Source organism: Lycium ferocissimum, chromosome 10 (assembly GCF_029784015.1).
Source record: "Lycium ferocissimum isolate CSIRO_LF1 chromosome 10, AGI_CSIRO_Lferr_CH_V1, whole genome shotgun sequence".
Taxonomy (NCBI): Eukaryota; Viridiplantae; Streptophyta; class Magnoliopsida; order Solanales; family Solanaceae; genus Lycium; species Lycium ferocissimum.
Window position 1 is genome coordinate 28,202,485 of NC_081351.1, and position 18,605 is coordinate 28,221,089.

At 34.4% G+C, this 18,605-nt stretch overlaps 1 protein-coding gene and 1 pseudogene across 1 annotated transcript; one reads left to right on the forward strand and one right to left on the reverse strand.

Moving 5' to 3' along the window:
- Positions 1-288: 288 nt before the first annotated feature.
- LOC132035608 (U2 spliceosomal RNA) lies at positions 289-449 on the reverse strand (annotated as a pseudogene).
- A 6,485-nt stretch (positions 450-6,934) lies between these two features.
- LOC132033170 (protein WALLS ARE THIN 1-like) lies at positions 6,935-10,621 on the forward strand. Its single transcript, XM_059423058.1, has 6 exons — positions 6,935-7,276; positions 7,387-7,449; positions 7,560-7,676; positions 7,943-8,348; positions 9,312-9,463; positions 10,210-10,621. The coding sequence occupies exons 1-6, from the start codon at positions 7,053-7,055 to the stop codon at positions 10,403-10,405; spliced, it is 1,158 nt and encodes a 385-aa protein (XP_059279041.1). The 5' UTR covers positions 6,935-7,052; the 3' UTR covers positions 10,406-10,621.
- The last annotated feature ends 7,984 nt before the right edge of the window (positions 10,622-18,605 follow it).

The window sequence follows — 18,605 nt, forward strand, 5'->3', positions numbered from 1 at the left end:
ATTTCCGAGTTTGAGAATTGAAGCCGGTTTTATAGTCATTTTAAGAAACGTTGAAAAAGAGAAGTTCTTACCTCCCAAGAGTGTCATCAAATGAATGGCAATACTTCACCTCAAAAAGATGACTCGAGTTTGGGCTAGCTCTTAGAATGAAATCTGTACATATTAATACAGGCCATCAAATAAACTTGAGGAGGACTTACTCTCACCTGATGCTTACACTAAAAACAATAGCGCATAAAGGATTTTACACAAGTGGTGTTGTTGTTGTTGTTTTTTTTTTTTTTTTTTGTGGGGTGTGTCAGGTCCGTGTAGTAGTGCAACGCATGGGCGACGCTTGAGAGCCCAGGTAGCAAGCTACCTTGGTGGACTCTCCCCCTTGAAAAAATTGAGTTAATATTGTGTGGATCGATGACCCACAAGTGGTGTTAACATATATATTGTCAAGATTTTTTGTACACAAGTTCGGGTTTGAGAAGTTTAAGATTTTACTTCTATCTCAAATTAACTTAATTCTACATTATTTTTCAAGAATGCTGCCATATTGGTTTATTATGCACGCACACAAAATCATTAAACCTTTTTCTCCATTCAGGATTCTTTGATTGAAGATGTTGTTGGTAACGTCAACATCCTGCCTAAGCACAAGTGATGAGTGGGAAATGACCCCGATAAGAGTCATAATTGAACTTAAGCGCTTGCATGATGGACTTAATTAAGAGATAAAGTTGCGTTTTTTCTATCAACTATAATTAATTTTTCGAGGGTCTATCAAAAACAGTCTTGTTATCCTTCATAGTAGGGGTAAAATCTGTGTGCACTTTATCCTTTCCAGATCCTACTTGTGGGATTACACTGGGTATGTTGTTGTTGTTGATAGTAGTAATTAGGGGTGTACATGGACCGGGTTGGTTCGGATTTTTCAAATACCAAACCAAACCAATTGCGTCGGGTTTTTAAATTTATAAACCAAACCAAACCAATAAAATTCGGGTTTTTCAACTTCGGGTTTTCTCGGGTTATTTGGTTTTTTCGGGTTTTTCTCCGAAAAAGTCTTCATACAAAACATATGACTTTTACGTCAAATATTTCTTTTGTCCTAATAAGATACAACTATATAACTAAGGTGTTTCTTAAGAAAATAACACAAAATGTGAGATGGGTGATGACATCGTATTAAAATATTCAACAAAAAAAAATAATAAAATAGGTTAAAATAAGTATTGCTAATTAATAAGCCATAAAGAAAATGATTTTAATCTAAATACTAAGTTATGATAAAATAAGTACGGCTAATAAGTATTAATTACATGACAAAGAAAAAATTAAGCTATGTATATATTTTTACGCTGTAAACCAATTATGCAAAAATAAAGAATAGATATCCAACATTACTCTCATTCCTAGTGTTAGAATTGAATTTTTTTTGTTAGCATTAGTGTTGAGCTGGTTTGATTTGGACTTTATTTGAGTTATTAACATCTATGGGATATAAAACTTATTGGCATTCAAATTCTAAGTTCAAGCTTAAAATAATATGATAAAAGACAAAAAGCTATGAAAAAAAATTTAAGAAATATTTACAAATTACATTACAAATAAATATTCTTATGTATAAAATATTTTTAAAACCGAATACACGTAATGTCGGGTCGGTTTGGTTCGGTTTAACTTTTTTTAGCTAAAACCAAACCAAATCAATTATGGTCGGGTTTTTTTTGCCAACACCAAACCAAGTCAAACCAAACCACGAGTCGGATTTTTTTCTCGGTTTGGTGCGGTTTGGTTTGTACACCCCTAGTAGTAATTAAGCGCTTGATATAATTTTGCCACTACATCAAATTCATTAAGTGCATACGATGTATATTTTACCCGAACTATAGAAGTATGAAACAGCCATCCTAATTAATGCAACTACCAACAACACGAGGAGACTTGCAAGGCACAGCGAAAGCAGCTCGAAACTGTGCAGGAAGATTCTCTCGTGCGAACAAATCTGAAAAAATTAAGGGTAGCTGTCAGGTAAGCTATTGTACAATTTGTATAGTAAGAATTTTGTAACCCTAAAAGAGGATCAAAGTATGCATGTTGTTATAATGAAAGCCATTCATATTGTTACCAACCTGGTTTTGGTCTGGATGGTGTCCGACCGGTTTATTACTGCCGGCCCGACCGGCTCAGTTCCCTCATTTTTACTTTTCTTTGTATTTTCCCACTTCTTCCTATTCAAATTTTATCCGTAAATTGGGATGATAAAAAGGAATTAACTTATTTATACTATTGGTATAACTTAATATGCGATAATAGCTTAGTTATCGTTTTTATCAAGTTACATATTTTGGGATTTGTTTAGCACGAATCCGCGAAATATTGGGATTATCGTGCTTTTTCTTCTTGGGTCGGAAGTGGCAATTTAGTTATAGGTGTCCCATCTAGTTTGAACATAACTAGTGGAGTACGTAATACTAAATAAAAGATGAAATTTATTTGTCCAAATGTAAATGGGTAGATTAAATTATTTTTTGAAAGAGGTGGATCCAAAGTACTCTTTTGATAACAGAATAATGAAAGTATCACCAAGAATCGAGGAAGTTTCACTTTAGATAACTGGATACGGATTATGATTTTTGGACAACCTAAATAACAATCAGGACTGTTAATTTGAGATTCGGGTTAATAGTTGGATATTTGCTAAGAAATATTTCTTATTGTACAGCACCCAAAAGCTAATCAAATTCTTGCTCAAATTATTTCGTGAATTGGAGTATAAATTGGTAACAGTTTGTGGTTGGATTAATTTTGAAAAGTCAAACCAAACATGCTATTAATAGGACGAGACTAGGTTGTGCCCATCTTCTAAAATCACACATACCATTTTATTCCCGCCTTAATTATTAGACTAATTATACTATACTAAAGCCAAATTAAAGTAAGAACTAATTATTACTGTGTGAGCTAGTCACTGAAGGGAAAATATTTTAATAACAATATTTGTATGGGCCATGGATCAAAAGAAAATCTGGCTAGAGCTCTTTTTACATGACATAGCAAGGCTGTCAGAAAGGGGCCATCTTTTAAGGATTAAAAAGGCTAAGCTATAGTTTGGCCATGGATTCCAAAAAAAAAAAAAAAAAATTGAAAAACTTGATCTGGGTGAAATTTTTTAAGTTTTGAAAATGTGTTTGACCATAGTTTTACAAAATATATTTCACTTTTTGTTTTGGAAAACATGAGACATTACTTATACCTATAAGTTCTAAAAACTATCAAGAATAATCAACCTTACAAAACATACATACTTGTTAATCCCAAATTATGCATATCATGGTATTTTAATAACAACTGCTGATAACACACCTATTAGGTACTACAATTCAAATTACAATAGAAAGATCTATTTTATCTTCGCAACGGATTTTTACAGTTGGCAGAGAATTTTCCCCAGGGTTTCTTCTTCTACTGGTTGGGCATAGCTTTGCTCGTTCACTTTATAGAAGAGACTGTTTTAATTGTGAAAATATGGCAGATACAGCTTTAATGGAGGAACATTGTAGATAGAATTAGTTGGGGTCATAAATAGATGGGCCTTTTCATAAAACACAAAAGTTTGGGATAGTTTTTAAACGTTTTGAAAAGGCCAAATTATAGATCTTGGCCCAAAAACAGGTTTGAGCTAGAATTTGGGATTTGAAAATTTGTTTTCAAAAGCTGTCAAATTTTTATAGCCAAACAAAGATTTGAAAACAAATCTTCAAAATATGCCCCCAAAATCTATGGCCAAACGGGAGCTAAGAATAGGTTTTAAAATATTCTCAATCTTTTTTTCCATTTCTCTTTAAAAGAACTTCAAGAATTTTTAGAATGATGATGGTCTCAATTGAGGGGGGACACAATGTCTCATAAAGCAAAGAATAAGATAGCAAAGCCCAGGCCACACTTGAGCTTGCTTTGCGAGTGGAAACCTCACTGGAAACACTTCATTAGTTGATTTAATCAAGAAGCTGGTTTAATTAAAACATTAATTGTCTTAAGAGACATTATAATTAACTCAATCGTACTATTAGCTTCCATAAGAAATTTTATGTCAATTTTCCGTGAAAAAAAGGTGAACGGGAAAAAAAAAAGATTTGTACTACATTTGACGACAGATATAAGTGCTGAACATTCTTTTCTTTTCTTTCCGTTTTCTTTTTGATAGATTGTGGACCAAATGGTTCACTTAATTTCTTTATTAAAGGATGGGAAAGTTTTAAAAAGAGAGATTATGGAAATTAAACCCTTAAGAGTGCCCCTCAATGGAAGAAAAAAGATCGTATTTAGAAAATTTTGTTAGCTATCGGGAAAGCGGAGTGGCGAATATAATATCAAACTACAGAACTTGGCTTCTATATGGATTGTGTCGACGAATTAAAAGGGATGCGCTTTAAAGGCGGTCCCAGATTTTGGATTTTAGAACGACGATTTTATTGGGTTTTAAATTTAATATGTGTATATATTTAATGAATGTTTTAACACAAAGACACTCTTTGAATGGAATATTACGGAGTTCCGTTAAACCTGCCTGTAAGTTTCTACCTCTGCCCTATTCGTATTTGGAACCAATGATATTAGTGGATATTGGTGCTATATATCACTGCACAACAAGAAGGAATGGGAGATATAATGATGCATTCTTAAAAGGTTTTAAAGTAGCCTGTGATTTGTGAAAAATATCACATTACGACTAACTGAATCATAAACTACCAGTAATTAATCCTTCCTAGCTAAGAATAATATTTTCTGTAGATTTAGTAGGCGTGAGCTTACCAGACGATAATTTTTAAAGGTTCACGAGTATGGTTAGTTAAGCTCTTTTATTTTCTATGGAAAAAAAAAAAAAAAAAAACAATGCAAGTCCTTGTTATCTTTTGAATTGACCTGGTCAAATATTCGGTCACACGAGTGGTCTCACGAGCACAGTCATATGAACTGATTAAGATATACCGAATGATTTATGGTCTGCAAGTTTGTGTCATAAAATTGATCCATACCTCTAAGAACGTGTGGTGGTTCTTGTACGGACTGGGTGGATCAAGTTAGAATTATTTGTGACTTGAATTTCATAAAATTCCTGAACTAATGAAAAATATTACTAGTGTCTGTCTTTGGTTTTTATACATGCAATTAAAATCTTTAGGGTACACTAGGCTGGAAATTTTAAAACGTAAAAGTTGAATCATTGGGCATAAAGGGTAGCTTGGTGCGATAGCCTCTCGATAAACTTAGGTCCAGTGAAAAGCTAGAACTATATTACAATATATATTAGTTTTACAGTTTGAACCTGTAATTTAGTGATGATAAAATTAGTTCTTTTTTAGTGATTCAAGTTTAAATATGCTACGTTGTGATTTATTTATTGACTTGATATGAACCCAAAATAATGCATCAAATTATTGGGTCAAAATAATATAATCTGATGGATCAAAATGCAACCCAAATTTGACCCTGAGAATTATATAAATTTTAAAAAACTGAAGTTAATAATTTAAGAAAAATACATTACTTTCTTTTATTCAAAAAAGTAAAACAAGAGAGGGAGAAGAGATTGGGTTATTTTAGGCGAGTTAAAATTTGACTTGTCATTTAACTCATATTTAATCGAAATAAATACTCCCTGAATAGTAAAATCATGATCAGTTTATAGATTTGATTCATAATTTTGACTTGTCCATATTTGATCCAACCACAACATTTACCACTTCTAGTCACGCTACATGAGGTTAGAGCACATGATTTGTTTACTGATTTGTCCCGTTTTAACTCGTCCATATTTGATCCAACGTAACTAATTCATTTATCACACGATGTGAGGTTAGAGAACTTGATATATTTATTGATTTGATTCGTTTTAATTCTTTTTTTTTTTAACCCAACCAATTCATTTACCACCTCTGATCACACGGCTTGAGGTTAGAGCACACAGGCAGACAAACAAGAAGCAACAAATGAAACCCAACGTAGAGCTTAGCAGGATGTGCTGTGTGGAGGGGTTTATTGTGGGGTTTTATGAGCTAAAGCATGCATGGGTGATGGGGTACCCCGGCCACCACCCCTCGTGCGCTCTATCCATTGATGGCGGCTCACCACCTTCCCCTCACAACTCTATTTACTCTCATCAATTATCATCATCATTAATAGCATGCTTCCAAAACAGAACCTCTTAGACACAACACTATTTGGGATCTCCTTTTTTCATTTCTTTAGCTAGTGGGAGTCCGTGGATTGCGTTGTCTTGTCATCCCCAATGAAGGCTTTTTTTTTTTGGTTTAATTTTTATGTAAGTTAGAACATATTCTTTTTCTTTTCTGGCTGGAAAAAATTTATTTTTTTCTTTCGGCATCAATAATATAGGTGAAAACTACGTTTAAGTTTCCAACAAAGATAAATAAAAGTAAGTGATTTTTTTCATTAGATAGATTTTTAAGTAGTGATCCAACCAAAAAAAAAGAAAAAAGAAAAAAGGAAGCTAAGATGGAAGCAGCATGGGCTAAATAGGTTCAACTGAAATCATTTAAATAGTGCATGGATCGATATATATGTGTGTGAAAGTTATTAAAATTTTAATAAATATTAAGTTCTGAATTAATAATTGTTGTGAGAAAATGAAGGTTTGAATCCATCATTGCCTGTATCTAGTATATGTGCAACAGAAAAATGGTAGGTATCCTATAAAATAACTGCAAATGGACTCAAGTATCATCGTTATAAAGAGGAGGTGATTTTTTTTTTTCCTTTATTTCCTTTTTTTTTTTTCCGATTTTGTGAGAGAGGGAGAAAGGGGAATGTGGGAGACAACCAAAAACATAAGAAGGTTAAAAACAGTTGACATAACATATTTTAAGGACCCCATTGGTGGGGTCACTCTTCTTTTTAGCTATATTTATACCTCCCTAACTCTAAGCACCTAAGCATCGATCACAACTCAATTCCATCCCATTTCTCTTTACTTCTCTTCACTAATTAGCCCTATTACTTCATTCCTTTTTTTCCCTTCTTTTTGCCTCTGATTTTCTCTAATGGCAGATACTAGTGGTTCAGCCACTACTAAGAGAATGGGGTTTGCCGTGCCTGAAAAAATGCAACTGCACTTGGCCATGTTGACCTTGCAGTTTGGTTATGCTGGTTTCCATGTTGTCTCTAGAGCTGCCCTTAATATGGGCATTAGCAAGATTGTCTTCCCAGTTTATAGGAACATTCTTGCTTTCCTTCTACTTCTTCCCTTTGCCTATTTTCTTGAAAAGTATGTCACTCCAGCCACGTTTTCTGTTAAAATTTATGACTCCGCCGCTAATTAAGTTCACGGCTTGAAAGTAAAAACTAATGATTTTTTTTTTTTTTTGGTTTTATCAGGAAAGACAGGCCACCACTTACTTGGAATTTTGTTATTCAGTTCTTCCTCCTAGCAGTTGTTGGGTAGGAGAAAAAGATAGTACTATAATTAATTAATCATGATACACGTTGAGCGTCAACTATATATGAAAAACTAAGATAATTAACATCTCAATATTTTTCCTTCTTTGTAGAATTACTGCAAACCAAGGATTCTACTTGTTGGGGTTGGACAACACTTCCCCTACTTTTGCTTCTGCCATACAAAATTCTGTCCCTGCCATTACATTTCTCATGGCTGCAGTACTCAGGCAAGTTCTCTATCTATACACTATCAGCGTAAAATAAAAATTCACTACCAGGTCAGCTAAAAAATAAATACAAATAACCTTCCATAATAAATTGAATTATATATTAAGATTATAAAAATATAATTTTTTTATATGTTCATTGAATATTAAGTTAAGTACATATATCAAACGTGGAGGAGCCACTACCAAACTTTCATATCTTACAATAACTACAGATTGTTTATTTTTTTAATCTAAATTCTTTGACTTTTATGATGAAATTTCAGGATAGAAACAGTGAGACTGAACAGAAAAGATGGAATATCAAAAGTGTGTGGAACATTATTGTGCGTGGCTGGAGCATCAGTAATTACACTATACAAAGGGCCAACAATTTACAGCCCAAATCCACCACTACAAAGGACCTCCCCAGTGTTACTGGCTTTAGGAGATGCTAAGGGGAAAAACTGGACCTTGGGCTGCATTTTCTTGATTGGACATTGTTTGTCATGGGCCGGGTGGCTCGTTTTGCAAGCACCGGTTCTTAAGAAGTACCCGGCTAGGCTTTCGGTTACATCGTATCAGTGTTTCTTTGGAGTCATACAATTCCTTATAATTGCAGCTTTTTGTGAAAGAGACCCTCAGGCTTGGCTTGTTCACTCTGGTGGTGAACTATTCAGTGTCTTCTATGCTGTAAGTATTTTTCAGTCACTTTGTGTCAGAATATTGTCTCTTTTTTAAAAAAATATATTCGTAACCTTAATGTGAAAAAAATAAATAAATTACGACTAGTGCTCTGTCCCTTTCGTCATAAATACAGTGTTTCACTAGGCATGAGATTCAAAAAATACCTTTAGAAAATTTGATAACAGGTTATGGCGATTTAAACTACTTTTAAATATCTAAAAGTGTTGATCTTTTATGAAGCATATAAAATGTATTACTTCTGTCCCATTTTATGCGATGAACTTTGACTAGACACGAAGTTTAATAAAAGAAAAAAATATTTTTGAAACTTGTGATCGAAAATAATGCATATTTATTTATATAGCTATAATCATCTCATTAAATATATATAAGAAAAAACTAAGCTAAATTATTTTTAAATGTAGAAAGATATTTGAAACAGCTAAAATGGAAAGTGAATTATATAAATTGAGACTGCAGAAATAAGCATAGCACTTAGGAGTACTTATGAAATTACTAAAATTAGCAAAGCCAAGTAAAATTAAAATTGAAAAGATAACTTTAATTATGAGTGGTGATGGAGAGGTTTAATTACTTAATTTTCTTCCTTTTTTTTTTTTTGTGGGTGGAAAAAACTTGTATATTTAATTGAAGGCTACGTTGCGAACTAATGTGTGTAAAGCAACAGCAGACCAGAGTACCAGACTTAAATTCCAATTGAAAAATTCATGTGACATGACTAGCTGATTTGTCAACGTAAACAATTGGATCTTTACAATATTGTTCCCTACACTTATTCTCTTGTAGTTATGCTATATGACAGCAAAATAAGCAGATGGACACGTGGTTAGTTATAGATAGGGAAATGACAGCAAAATTTGTGTACTCGTTTCTTTTTCCCTTTAATTTATTTATATACTAAGAAATTGAAGGGTCGAATTAATTGATTATATATTATTAATTATGCAGGGAATTGTAGCATCAGGGATAGCATTCGCTGTACAGATATGGTGCATTGATAGAGGGGGTCCAGTTTTTGTTGCCGTTTATCAACCTGTTCAGACTCTTGTAGTTGCTCTTATGGCTTCCCTCGCTTTGGGCGAAGAATTCTATTTGGGAGGGTATATTACTCATCTCATTTTTTGTTATACTATCAGTATATATAAATTAATATTTTTCATTTTTTTTTTTTTTTTACTATCTTACGTCTTTTCTGACCAATTGATTTGATCCCGCCAAAGCTAAAACTGTCTGAATGGTGTCGGGAATCGTCAATTTCCAACAGTTTCGGCAGTCTCAAATAGGCCAATTTCTAGTAGTGGTTGAAATATTATACTATGCAAAATGAGGCAAAAGCAAATTATTTTGATTAAAAATAAGCTATTGAATTCTAATATAGAGATAATGGTAATTTAAAAATTGCTAAAACCTTTTAAATGATTTTAAAAATTTCTAACTCTGTCACTGTCGCCAACTCCAATGGGAATACTATAAAATAAAGAGAAGAAGAGTTTAGTTAGTTTTTGAATTTTCTTGGTTGGACTAAAGCTATATTTCCTCGATTATGCATTTGTGAAAAGACCCCACAATGCGCATTCCTTCACCCCATGCCATTGCATGTAGTTAGGTACATTGATCGTGGATATATATGTTTTGACCTTTCTTTTGTTCTCAATAATCACCAAGAACTTCCAAACAAATCTTTGTAGGTCCATCATATTCTCTACACTAGCTAATATCGCCATCCACACTGCTATCGAATAATTGCATATATATATATACAAACTCATGTTAATCAATACGACTTATTGTAATATGTTAAAATATCTTATATTGTCAGCGTATATAAATTAAATTGATTTTGCAGGATTATTGGAGCGGTATTGATCATAACAGGATTGTATTTCGTGCTATGGGGCAAAAACGAAGAACAGAAATTTGCAAAGGCAGCAGCTGCAGCAATTCAATCCCCAGTGGATATTTCTAACAACAGGCCAACAAGTCACATCAAGTCCTCTTTGGCCCAACCACTTCTTGGTTCTTCAACTGATCAAAATGCTTAACAAAAAATGTTTGCTGGAAATCAGAAAAAAAAAAAAAATCTGCTATCCTTCATATTAAGAAAAGAAAAAAAAAAGCTTTGGTGTGTATGCAATTTTTTTTTTGTGGTCTAGTTTAGGTTTTGTTCCCCTTTTCGTTTTTTAGTAGCACCTAAAGGGATGTGATGATTACTATTTTTGGAGTTGGATCTAAGCATGCAAATCCCAAGTTGGTTTTTATATTTTTAATTAATTTTATGTTCTCCAATCTATGAATGGGAAAAAAATTATGACGAAAAGAGTAATGCTTTTACTTTTTATCATTGCAATTAGTGGACCCCTTTATTTTGCAAAATGATAATTACATATGTCTAAAGAGGTAGAAGGTGGCAGCAAACAAGTCGATTTTTTACATTACATCACCAGCAAACACTTTTGTTATAATGTGATTGGCATAGAATATTTTGTAACGAAATGATCACTGCATCAGATATTCTGTTACATCAATTAGTGGCACCATGATCAATTGGAATTAATTATGTAAAGTCCATAGACTAGGTGACAAAAAAAGACCTTGTAAATGTAGAATGTTCTCTGTTCTTTCTTCTTTCTTTGGAAACTATCTTCTTGGAAACGAAGGATAGTGACAATTTAAGTATGTAAGATTATATTGCCGGAATTTCGAAAGATAGAAAGAGAAGTGAAAGTTAAAAACTAATTAATCTACAGAATATATAGTTCGAAATCAGAGTTGCTTTAACAGTTGCAATCTGATCCAAATCAATTAGAGTCGTCTGGTTTACATATTAGTTTGGTGGGATTATAATATAGGAATGGCGTATATGAAGATTCATTATAAGAAATATTATGTAAATATTTTTTAGTGATTAATAAGTAATGAATTGTTATACATTAATTACTTATTTTAAAAGGTAATTTGTCATTAAATAATTAAATCCCTTCATTATTAATACATATGTTCTTATTTCACATAAAATAATAATTAGATTCCCCAATAACTTTATACATATATTATTCAATGCCGTTATATATGTATAAAGTTATTGGGGAATCTAATTATTATTTTATGTGAAATAAGAACATAGGAATGGGGTAGGGAATGGGGTAGGGATCTTAGTAGATAGTGAGCTTAGAGATCAGGTGGTAGAGGTTAGGAGGATCAACGACAGGATAATGGCGATTAAGTTAGTCGTTGGAGGGTTCACCTTGAACATTGTTAGTGCCTACGCGCGCGAGTGGGTTGGGCCGAGGACTTGGACGAGTGGTGTGTGTATAAAGCTGCGAGGAAGTTATTCGCTAGGAGGAGATTTGATAGGCACACGTTAGATTACTGTTTCGAGGGGTTATGACGAGTGCGCTGGAGGATTTGGCCGAGGACGGGAATGGTGGGAGTCTCGGCTCACGGATTTGTAGCTTTTGGATTGGTGGTAACTTGACCTAATTTCAGAAGAAGGAGGAGCGCTTAGTAGCATTTAAAGTAGGCTCGGTGGCCTACGTAGCCAAATAGACTAACTGTAGAAAAGATGGTAGGAAAGCTTTTCTGTAAGAATTTGCGAGGTCATGCCAAGTGAAAATCTTCTGGCCCGACATAAACTCTTTGGTGATGGATTTAGAGGTAAGAAGGAAGAAGAAGAAAAAAGGTTGTGGATGGCAGAAAAAGGTTGGATGGCCAGAGGCCAGAGAGTTAGGTGGGGGAGTTTGACTCGTCTAGTGCTAGAGATGGGGGAGAAGTTGATGGCTATGGGAAGGGGAAAATTTTAAAAATTTTGGGGGGGGGGGGGGCCCGGGGGGGGGGGGCCCCCCCCGGGGGGGGCGCCCCAAAAAAAAGGGGGGGGGGAAGGGGGGAAAAAAAAGGGGGAAAAGGGGGGGGAAAAAAAAAGGGGGGGGGGAAAAAAAAAAAAGTTTTTTAAAAAAAGGGGGAAAAAAAAACCCCCGGGGGGGGAAAGGGGGGGGCCCCCTTGGGGGGCCCCCGGGGGGGGGGGGGGGCCCCTTTTTTGAAAAAGGGGGAAAAAACGGGAAATTGGCCAAAAAACGAAATTTTTTCCCCAAACCCGGGGGGGGGCGAAATTTTGGGGGGGAAAAAATTTTGGGTTTTCCCAAATTTTTTTGGAAGGGGGGGTTGGGGGCCGGGGGTTTTTAAACCCGGGAAGGGGGTTTTTAAAAAAAAGGGGGGGGGGAAAAAAAAATTTTTTTTTTTTAAAGGGGGGTTTAAAAAAAATTTTGGGGAAGGGGGGGAAAAAAAGGGGGGAAAAAAATTTTTGGGAAAAAAGGTTTGGGTTTGGGGAAAAAGGGGGGGGTTTTAAAAAGGGTTTTGGGGGGGGTTTGGGGGGGGGGTTTTTTTTTTTTCCCCCCGTTCCCCCCGGGGGGGGAAAAAAAAGGGGGGGGGGTTTTTTTTAAAAAAAAAAATTTTTTTGGGGGGAAAAAGGAAACCAAAAGGGGGGAGGGGGGGGGGGGGTTTTTTTTTAAAACCCCGGGGGGGGTAAGGGGGGAAAAAAGGGGGTTTTTTTTGGGCCCCCTTTTTTTGGGGGGCCCCCCGGGGGGGTTTTGGGGGGGGAAAAAAAAAGGAAAAAAAAGGGAAAGGGGGGGTTTTTGGGGGGGGTTTTCCCCCCAAAGGGGGGGGAAGGTTCTTTTTTTAAAAAAAAAAAAAATTTTTTTTGGGGGGGGGGTTTTTTGGGGGGGGGGGGGGGGTTGGGGGGGGGGGAAAAATTAAAAAAAAGGGGGGGGGGAAAAAAAAGGGGGTTGGGGAAAAAAAAATTTTTTAAAAAAAAAAACCCCCCCCCTTTTTTTAAAAAAGGAAAAAAAGGGGGAAAAAAGGGGGGGGCCCAAAAGGGGGAAAAAGGGGGGGTTTTAAGGGGGGAGGGGAAAAACCCTGCCCTTTTTTGGGGGGGTTTCCTTTGGGGGGAAAAAAAAAAGGGGGGGGGGGGGGAGAAAAACCCGGGGGGGGGGAAAAAAGGGGGGGTTTTTGGGGGGTTTTTTTTGGGGGTTGGGGTTAAGGGGTTTTTAATTTTTTCCCTTTAAAAAGGGGGGAATTTTTTTTCTTTTTTGGGGGGTTTTTTTGGGGGGGGGAAAAAATTTTTTTTAATTTTTTTTTTTTTTTTTTCCCCCCCCCCCTTTTTTTTTTTTCCCTTTTTTTTTTCCCCCTTTTTTTTTGGTTTTTAATTTTTTGGGGGGGGTTTTTTTTTTTTTAAAACCCCTTTTTTTTCCTTTTTTTTTTTTGGTTTTCCAAATTTTTTAATTTTTTTTTTTGTCCGAGATAAGAAAGTGCCTCCAAAACTTAAAGGCAAGTTCTACAAAGTGGTGGTTACCGACTTATTGTACGGAGCGGAGTGTTGTCAAGCTACCAAGAAATGCCACGTCGGAAGATGAAAGTCGCGAAATGCGAATCTTGCGGTGGATAGACACATAGGAGAGATAAAATTAGGAATGGAGATATCCGAGACAAGGTGGGAGTGGCATCGGTGGAGGACAAGACGGGAAGCAAGGCCGAGATGGTTTGGGCGTGAAGAGGAGAGACAGAGATCTGCGGTGCGGTGGTGTGAGAGGTTGGCTATGGATGGTTCCCAAAGTAGGTAAAGGGAGGTCAAGAAGTATTGGGGAGAGGTGATTAGACGGGATATGGCGCGATTTCAGCTCAAATACGAGGGACATGACCTTAGATAGGAGGTTGTGGAGGACTCTATTAGGATAGAAGAGTTTAGGTGGCTTACCTTTCACCATAGTAGTTGCGTTTCGCTCATTTTGTTTATTACCTTTGGTTTATGCAAATCGATTCTTCTTATATTTGTTGGTCGTTGGTACTTTGATTATTTTATTTATCTATAGTAGTTAATGCTTCTTTATTCCTTGATCGTTCTACCATGACTTTCTTTTGGTATTCGTGTTATCATATTGTTTTCGATATGCTTAGCCTATCCGACCTTTTGTCTTGTTTTCCTCTTATCTTCCTCTCTTCTCCTCTCGAGGGTCTTCCGAAAGTCACTCGGCCTACCTTTCAAGGTGGGGGTTAGGTCTGCGTACACTCTACCCTCCCCAGACCCCGCATGGTGGGATTATACTGGGCTTGTTGTTGTATTCAATGCCGTTAACAAACACTGCCATTAGTTATGTGGCAATTTTTTTCTTTCTTATGCAACCAACCAAATATTATATCAGTTTATGCAGATTTTTATGTTGGTGGATTAATTATAATATCAAGGAAGTATTTTTCAATACCGTTAACAAACACTGCATTATTACAAATCCACCAGTGTTTCTAAAATATAAATTGAACTTTTATGTTAACAAAAATGCAGACACGTGCAAATACCAAAAGTAATAAGCTAGGGCAAAAGAAAAATTAATTAGCAGATCCCAAGATGTTGGCATGATTAAAGAGTGTCAAATATAATCATACAGGATGCAGTAGTAGTGCATTTTTCAAAAGTTTATAGTATGAAATTGCATGCTTTCAACTTTGTTAATGATTTGAATGGCATCCAATGACATTTCCCTGTACGCTTGTCATTAATCTAATTTCTTTTCGATTTCTTTGATGTCATTATTATGTCTCCCATTTACAGTGGTATTAATTCACTTAAAGCCTCAGAAAACACTTTTGTCTTCCTCACGGAATACCTTTAGAAATCACAAAGCACTAAATTCCAACAAAATGAAAACGACTAACTAGTAAAGCAAAAGCTTACTTGCCAGATTTATTTTTAGTAATAGGCCTAATTTCAGTAATTGGATACCCTACTTAACGATAAAGAATTAAGCTGAAAATGATCACGTTGTGCTTTTTATTCTCCAAAGTTGAATTCATTTCTTTTTATTTTTATTTTTAGCCGAGTTCATTTCTTTAAAAAATAAAAGGCACTTTCCCACTACGGGAAATACTCTAGAACCAGTGAAAAAGATTTCTGTATTGAAAAAAATAGTAGTCTTGCGGCTTGCCCAATAAACATGATCTCAACACCCTTTACGGAAAAGGGTTGGCAACTTGATGTGTGAATATGTCACGTTTGGTGATTTATTTTACTTTAATAATGAAGTAAGAAGAGAGTGAAAGATAAAGTAGTGACCACTATTAAGGAAGGAAAAAAGAAGTGATCAAAAGTGGCACTAGAAAAGCCTCGATTGCGAGTTCACTATAACTAAATATAATATTCTAGATCAAAGATGGATTCAAAATATGAAGAGCACGAATTTCACTAATTTTAATGCAAAATTAATAACACCTAGCAATGGTAAAATGCATGGTTAATTATAGGTGATTTGCTCGAGTTTGATTCAGACTACAATCCATGCATTTTACCAATGCACCTATAATCTTTTGGTGACTTCGGATGCCACCCTTTAGGGCCTGTTTGAAAAGCCATCCATGTAATTAGAATTGAGTATAATTGGATGTAATTGCACAGTTTGACATATTTGTCAGATCAAGTAATTACATGATCAGTATGTAATTGGATGTAATTGGGAGGGTGTAATTACACTCTCCAATTCTCGAGGGTTGAGAATTGGGTGTAATTACACCCTATAATTACAGGGTTACTTTATAATTTCTTTTCTTTTTCTTTTTATTTTAATTTCTTTTCTTTTTATTTTTATTTTAAAATATTTTTATATAATTTAACTTTCGTTTTCTTTCTTCTTATTTCCTAACCTTTAATTCTTGCGATTCCATGTAATTTCTAGTATTTTTTTATAATTTTTTTTCTTATTTTCTCCATTTAGCGTAACCACGTTATTATTATAGTTTTTGAAATTACACTTACTAATATTAGAAAGAATGAGTCATTTACAAACTTGACATATAATGAATGATGTTATTAAAGTAGAATTTCATTGTTGAATGAGGTTATAGACTTATAAATATTTTCACTTTCTTTTGAATTATATTTACCTAAGTTATGTTGGAATTTGACATAAAAATATCATGTTAAACTTTTTTTTGGATTTTGAATTTAGGTTTAATTTTGATTTCAATTTATTTGCTTTAGTACTATTCACTTGTTGTTTTACATTGCATGTTGCTCATTTTCCACTTATAATTAATAAATTACTTTTTGTCAAACATTTGAATAACATTATGATGACATTATATGTATAAATATTAATCTTTTTGTCAAACATATATCCAGCCCATGATGTTCTTGCAAAACCTGTGCTTTTAATTTTTACAACATTATTACTTTGAAAATATACAATTACTTTTACAATATTATTTACAAATATGTGATGATTCATTAATATATTTTCAAGAAACAATATGTATCTTAAACATTTAATATGTATCTATAAACATATCTAATTTTTAATATATCATTTATAAAGGCAAACATATTTATCGAATTACGTTATATGACAAATTAATTTTTATTTTTTAAACTCTAATAATTACATCAATTTCAATTACCAGGTGGCTTTCCAAACATATATATATATATATTCGAAATTATTACCTAAACATACAATGCAAGAAGCTTTATGCCGTGCCAGTAGTACCCTCAATGGTAACTGCCCTTGCGTCTATACATCTGTAATTATGTTATGAAAGGCAAAAGAAAGAAAGAGATCCTCTTAGTTACTTACTATGTTGTGTAATTACTAAACAAGTAATTACACCTAAATGGATCCTATCAAGTATCTTTTTCACAATAATCAATAAAATTAAGAGGTGGCTTATCCAAACATAATAATTAAAAAAATAAATTATACACCCCCCCCCCCCATCTCCTTCTCGCCCCCCCCCCCCCCCCCACCGGCCGCCGCCCCCACCACCGGCGCCCCCAACCACACACATATATATATATATATATGCAAGACCCACCAACCTTAATGAAAGGTGTAAAAAGAGTTGCCAGTAATACCCATTTTTCGTGAACGAGTCTGAACATAAATCCGCCCTTGACAAAAAATGATGGTAAAAAATAACAATTCAAAAATTAATTTTATATAAATAATTAAAAGAAATGAAGTGTTATAATCACACGATAAAGAAGAGAAAAAAAAATCTATATCGATCAGTTTTTTTTTATTATTATCTATTAAATTTTATTTAAAAGAAGCGTAAAATTTTTTTCTCACGGCAACAAAAAAAGTGGAATCAATATCGCGCCACGTAAGTGCCACAAGCAAAAGAGATGGAAAAAACATATATGGTATATAATTCCTATTTTTTTACTCGGACCACAAAATTATTCACCCTTTCGAGTTAAAGCTGACCAACTGGCTTGCTAGGCAAATCAACTGCAGGAGCTTGTTCTTACAAATACCATTCCCCTCTCTCTTTGTAGAGTTTTGTGTCAAAAGTGAGAACAAATTAAAGGAGCCAATATAAAACATGTCTAATCAAGTAAGATGTGTCTTTGACCTATATATAATCCAACTTGATGGAAAATTTGCGTACTACTTAAATTGAAACACTTTGAAGTTTGAACTATTAAAAAGAAAAGGGATTCTTTATTGATTCAAATGATTTTTTTCTTGCTTGTAACATCTTTTTCTATGACTATGGATTGGTGTGGACGACAAACATTGTGCCTCAATATGCATAATTCTCTTCTTGTATTCAACAAAGTAGTCCACATACATTGAACATATGCCTTTATTAAGCTTTTGCAAAAAAGTTTGAATTATATAGTGTAAGGAATTTTTACAGGTCACTTTTATATGTTATAGCATGTATTTTTATTTTCAAGATTACAAGTTCCACATTTTAAGGATCTGTAAATATCTTTTTATATAACTTGATAGTACAAAATTCCTTATATGTATGTCGGTCGCTTTGTACCCCATTAGTTCTCCATATTTTTGGGTCATCATTTTATTCGTTATATTGTCATCTCTATTCAGAACGAACAATATACGTCTGTGTAAAGCTCGACCAAATATTCCTAGATCAATTTCGCATTGACCTTGAATTATGTTAGTGATTCAAATACGATGTAGCTGGAAATGCAAGAAATTTATTTTTGAATTGAGAATTTGGGTGATAATTTGAAGGTACTATTGGAATACTAATTGATTGAATTTAGAAAAAGCTCCCACGAGTGAATCAAACAGAATCAAATTTGCTTTCCGATGAATCAATGAGTCTCTGCAAAGTGATTCAAAAGTTAATGTCATGTTACATCCAAAGCATCGAAAGGGTATGATCTTGCAAGTCAATTATATGGACCAGGGACCTGCAAAAGGTCCATTTTCTCCGTAGATTGTGGAG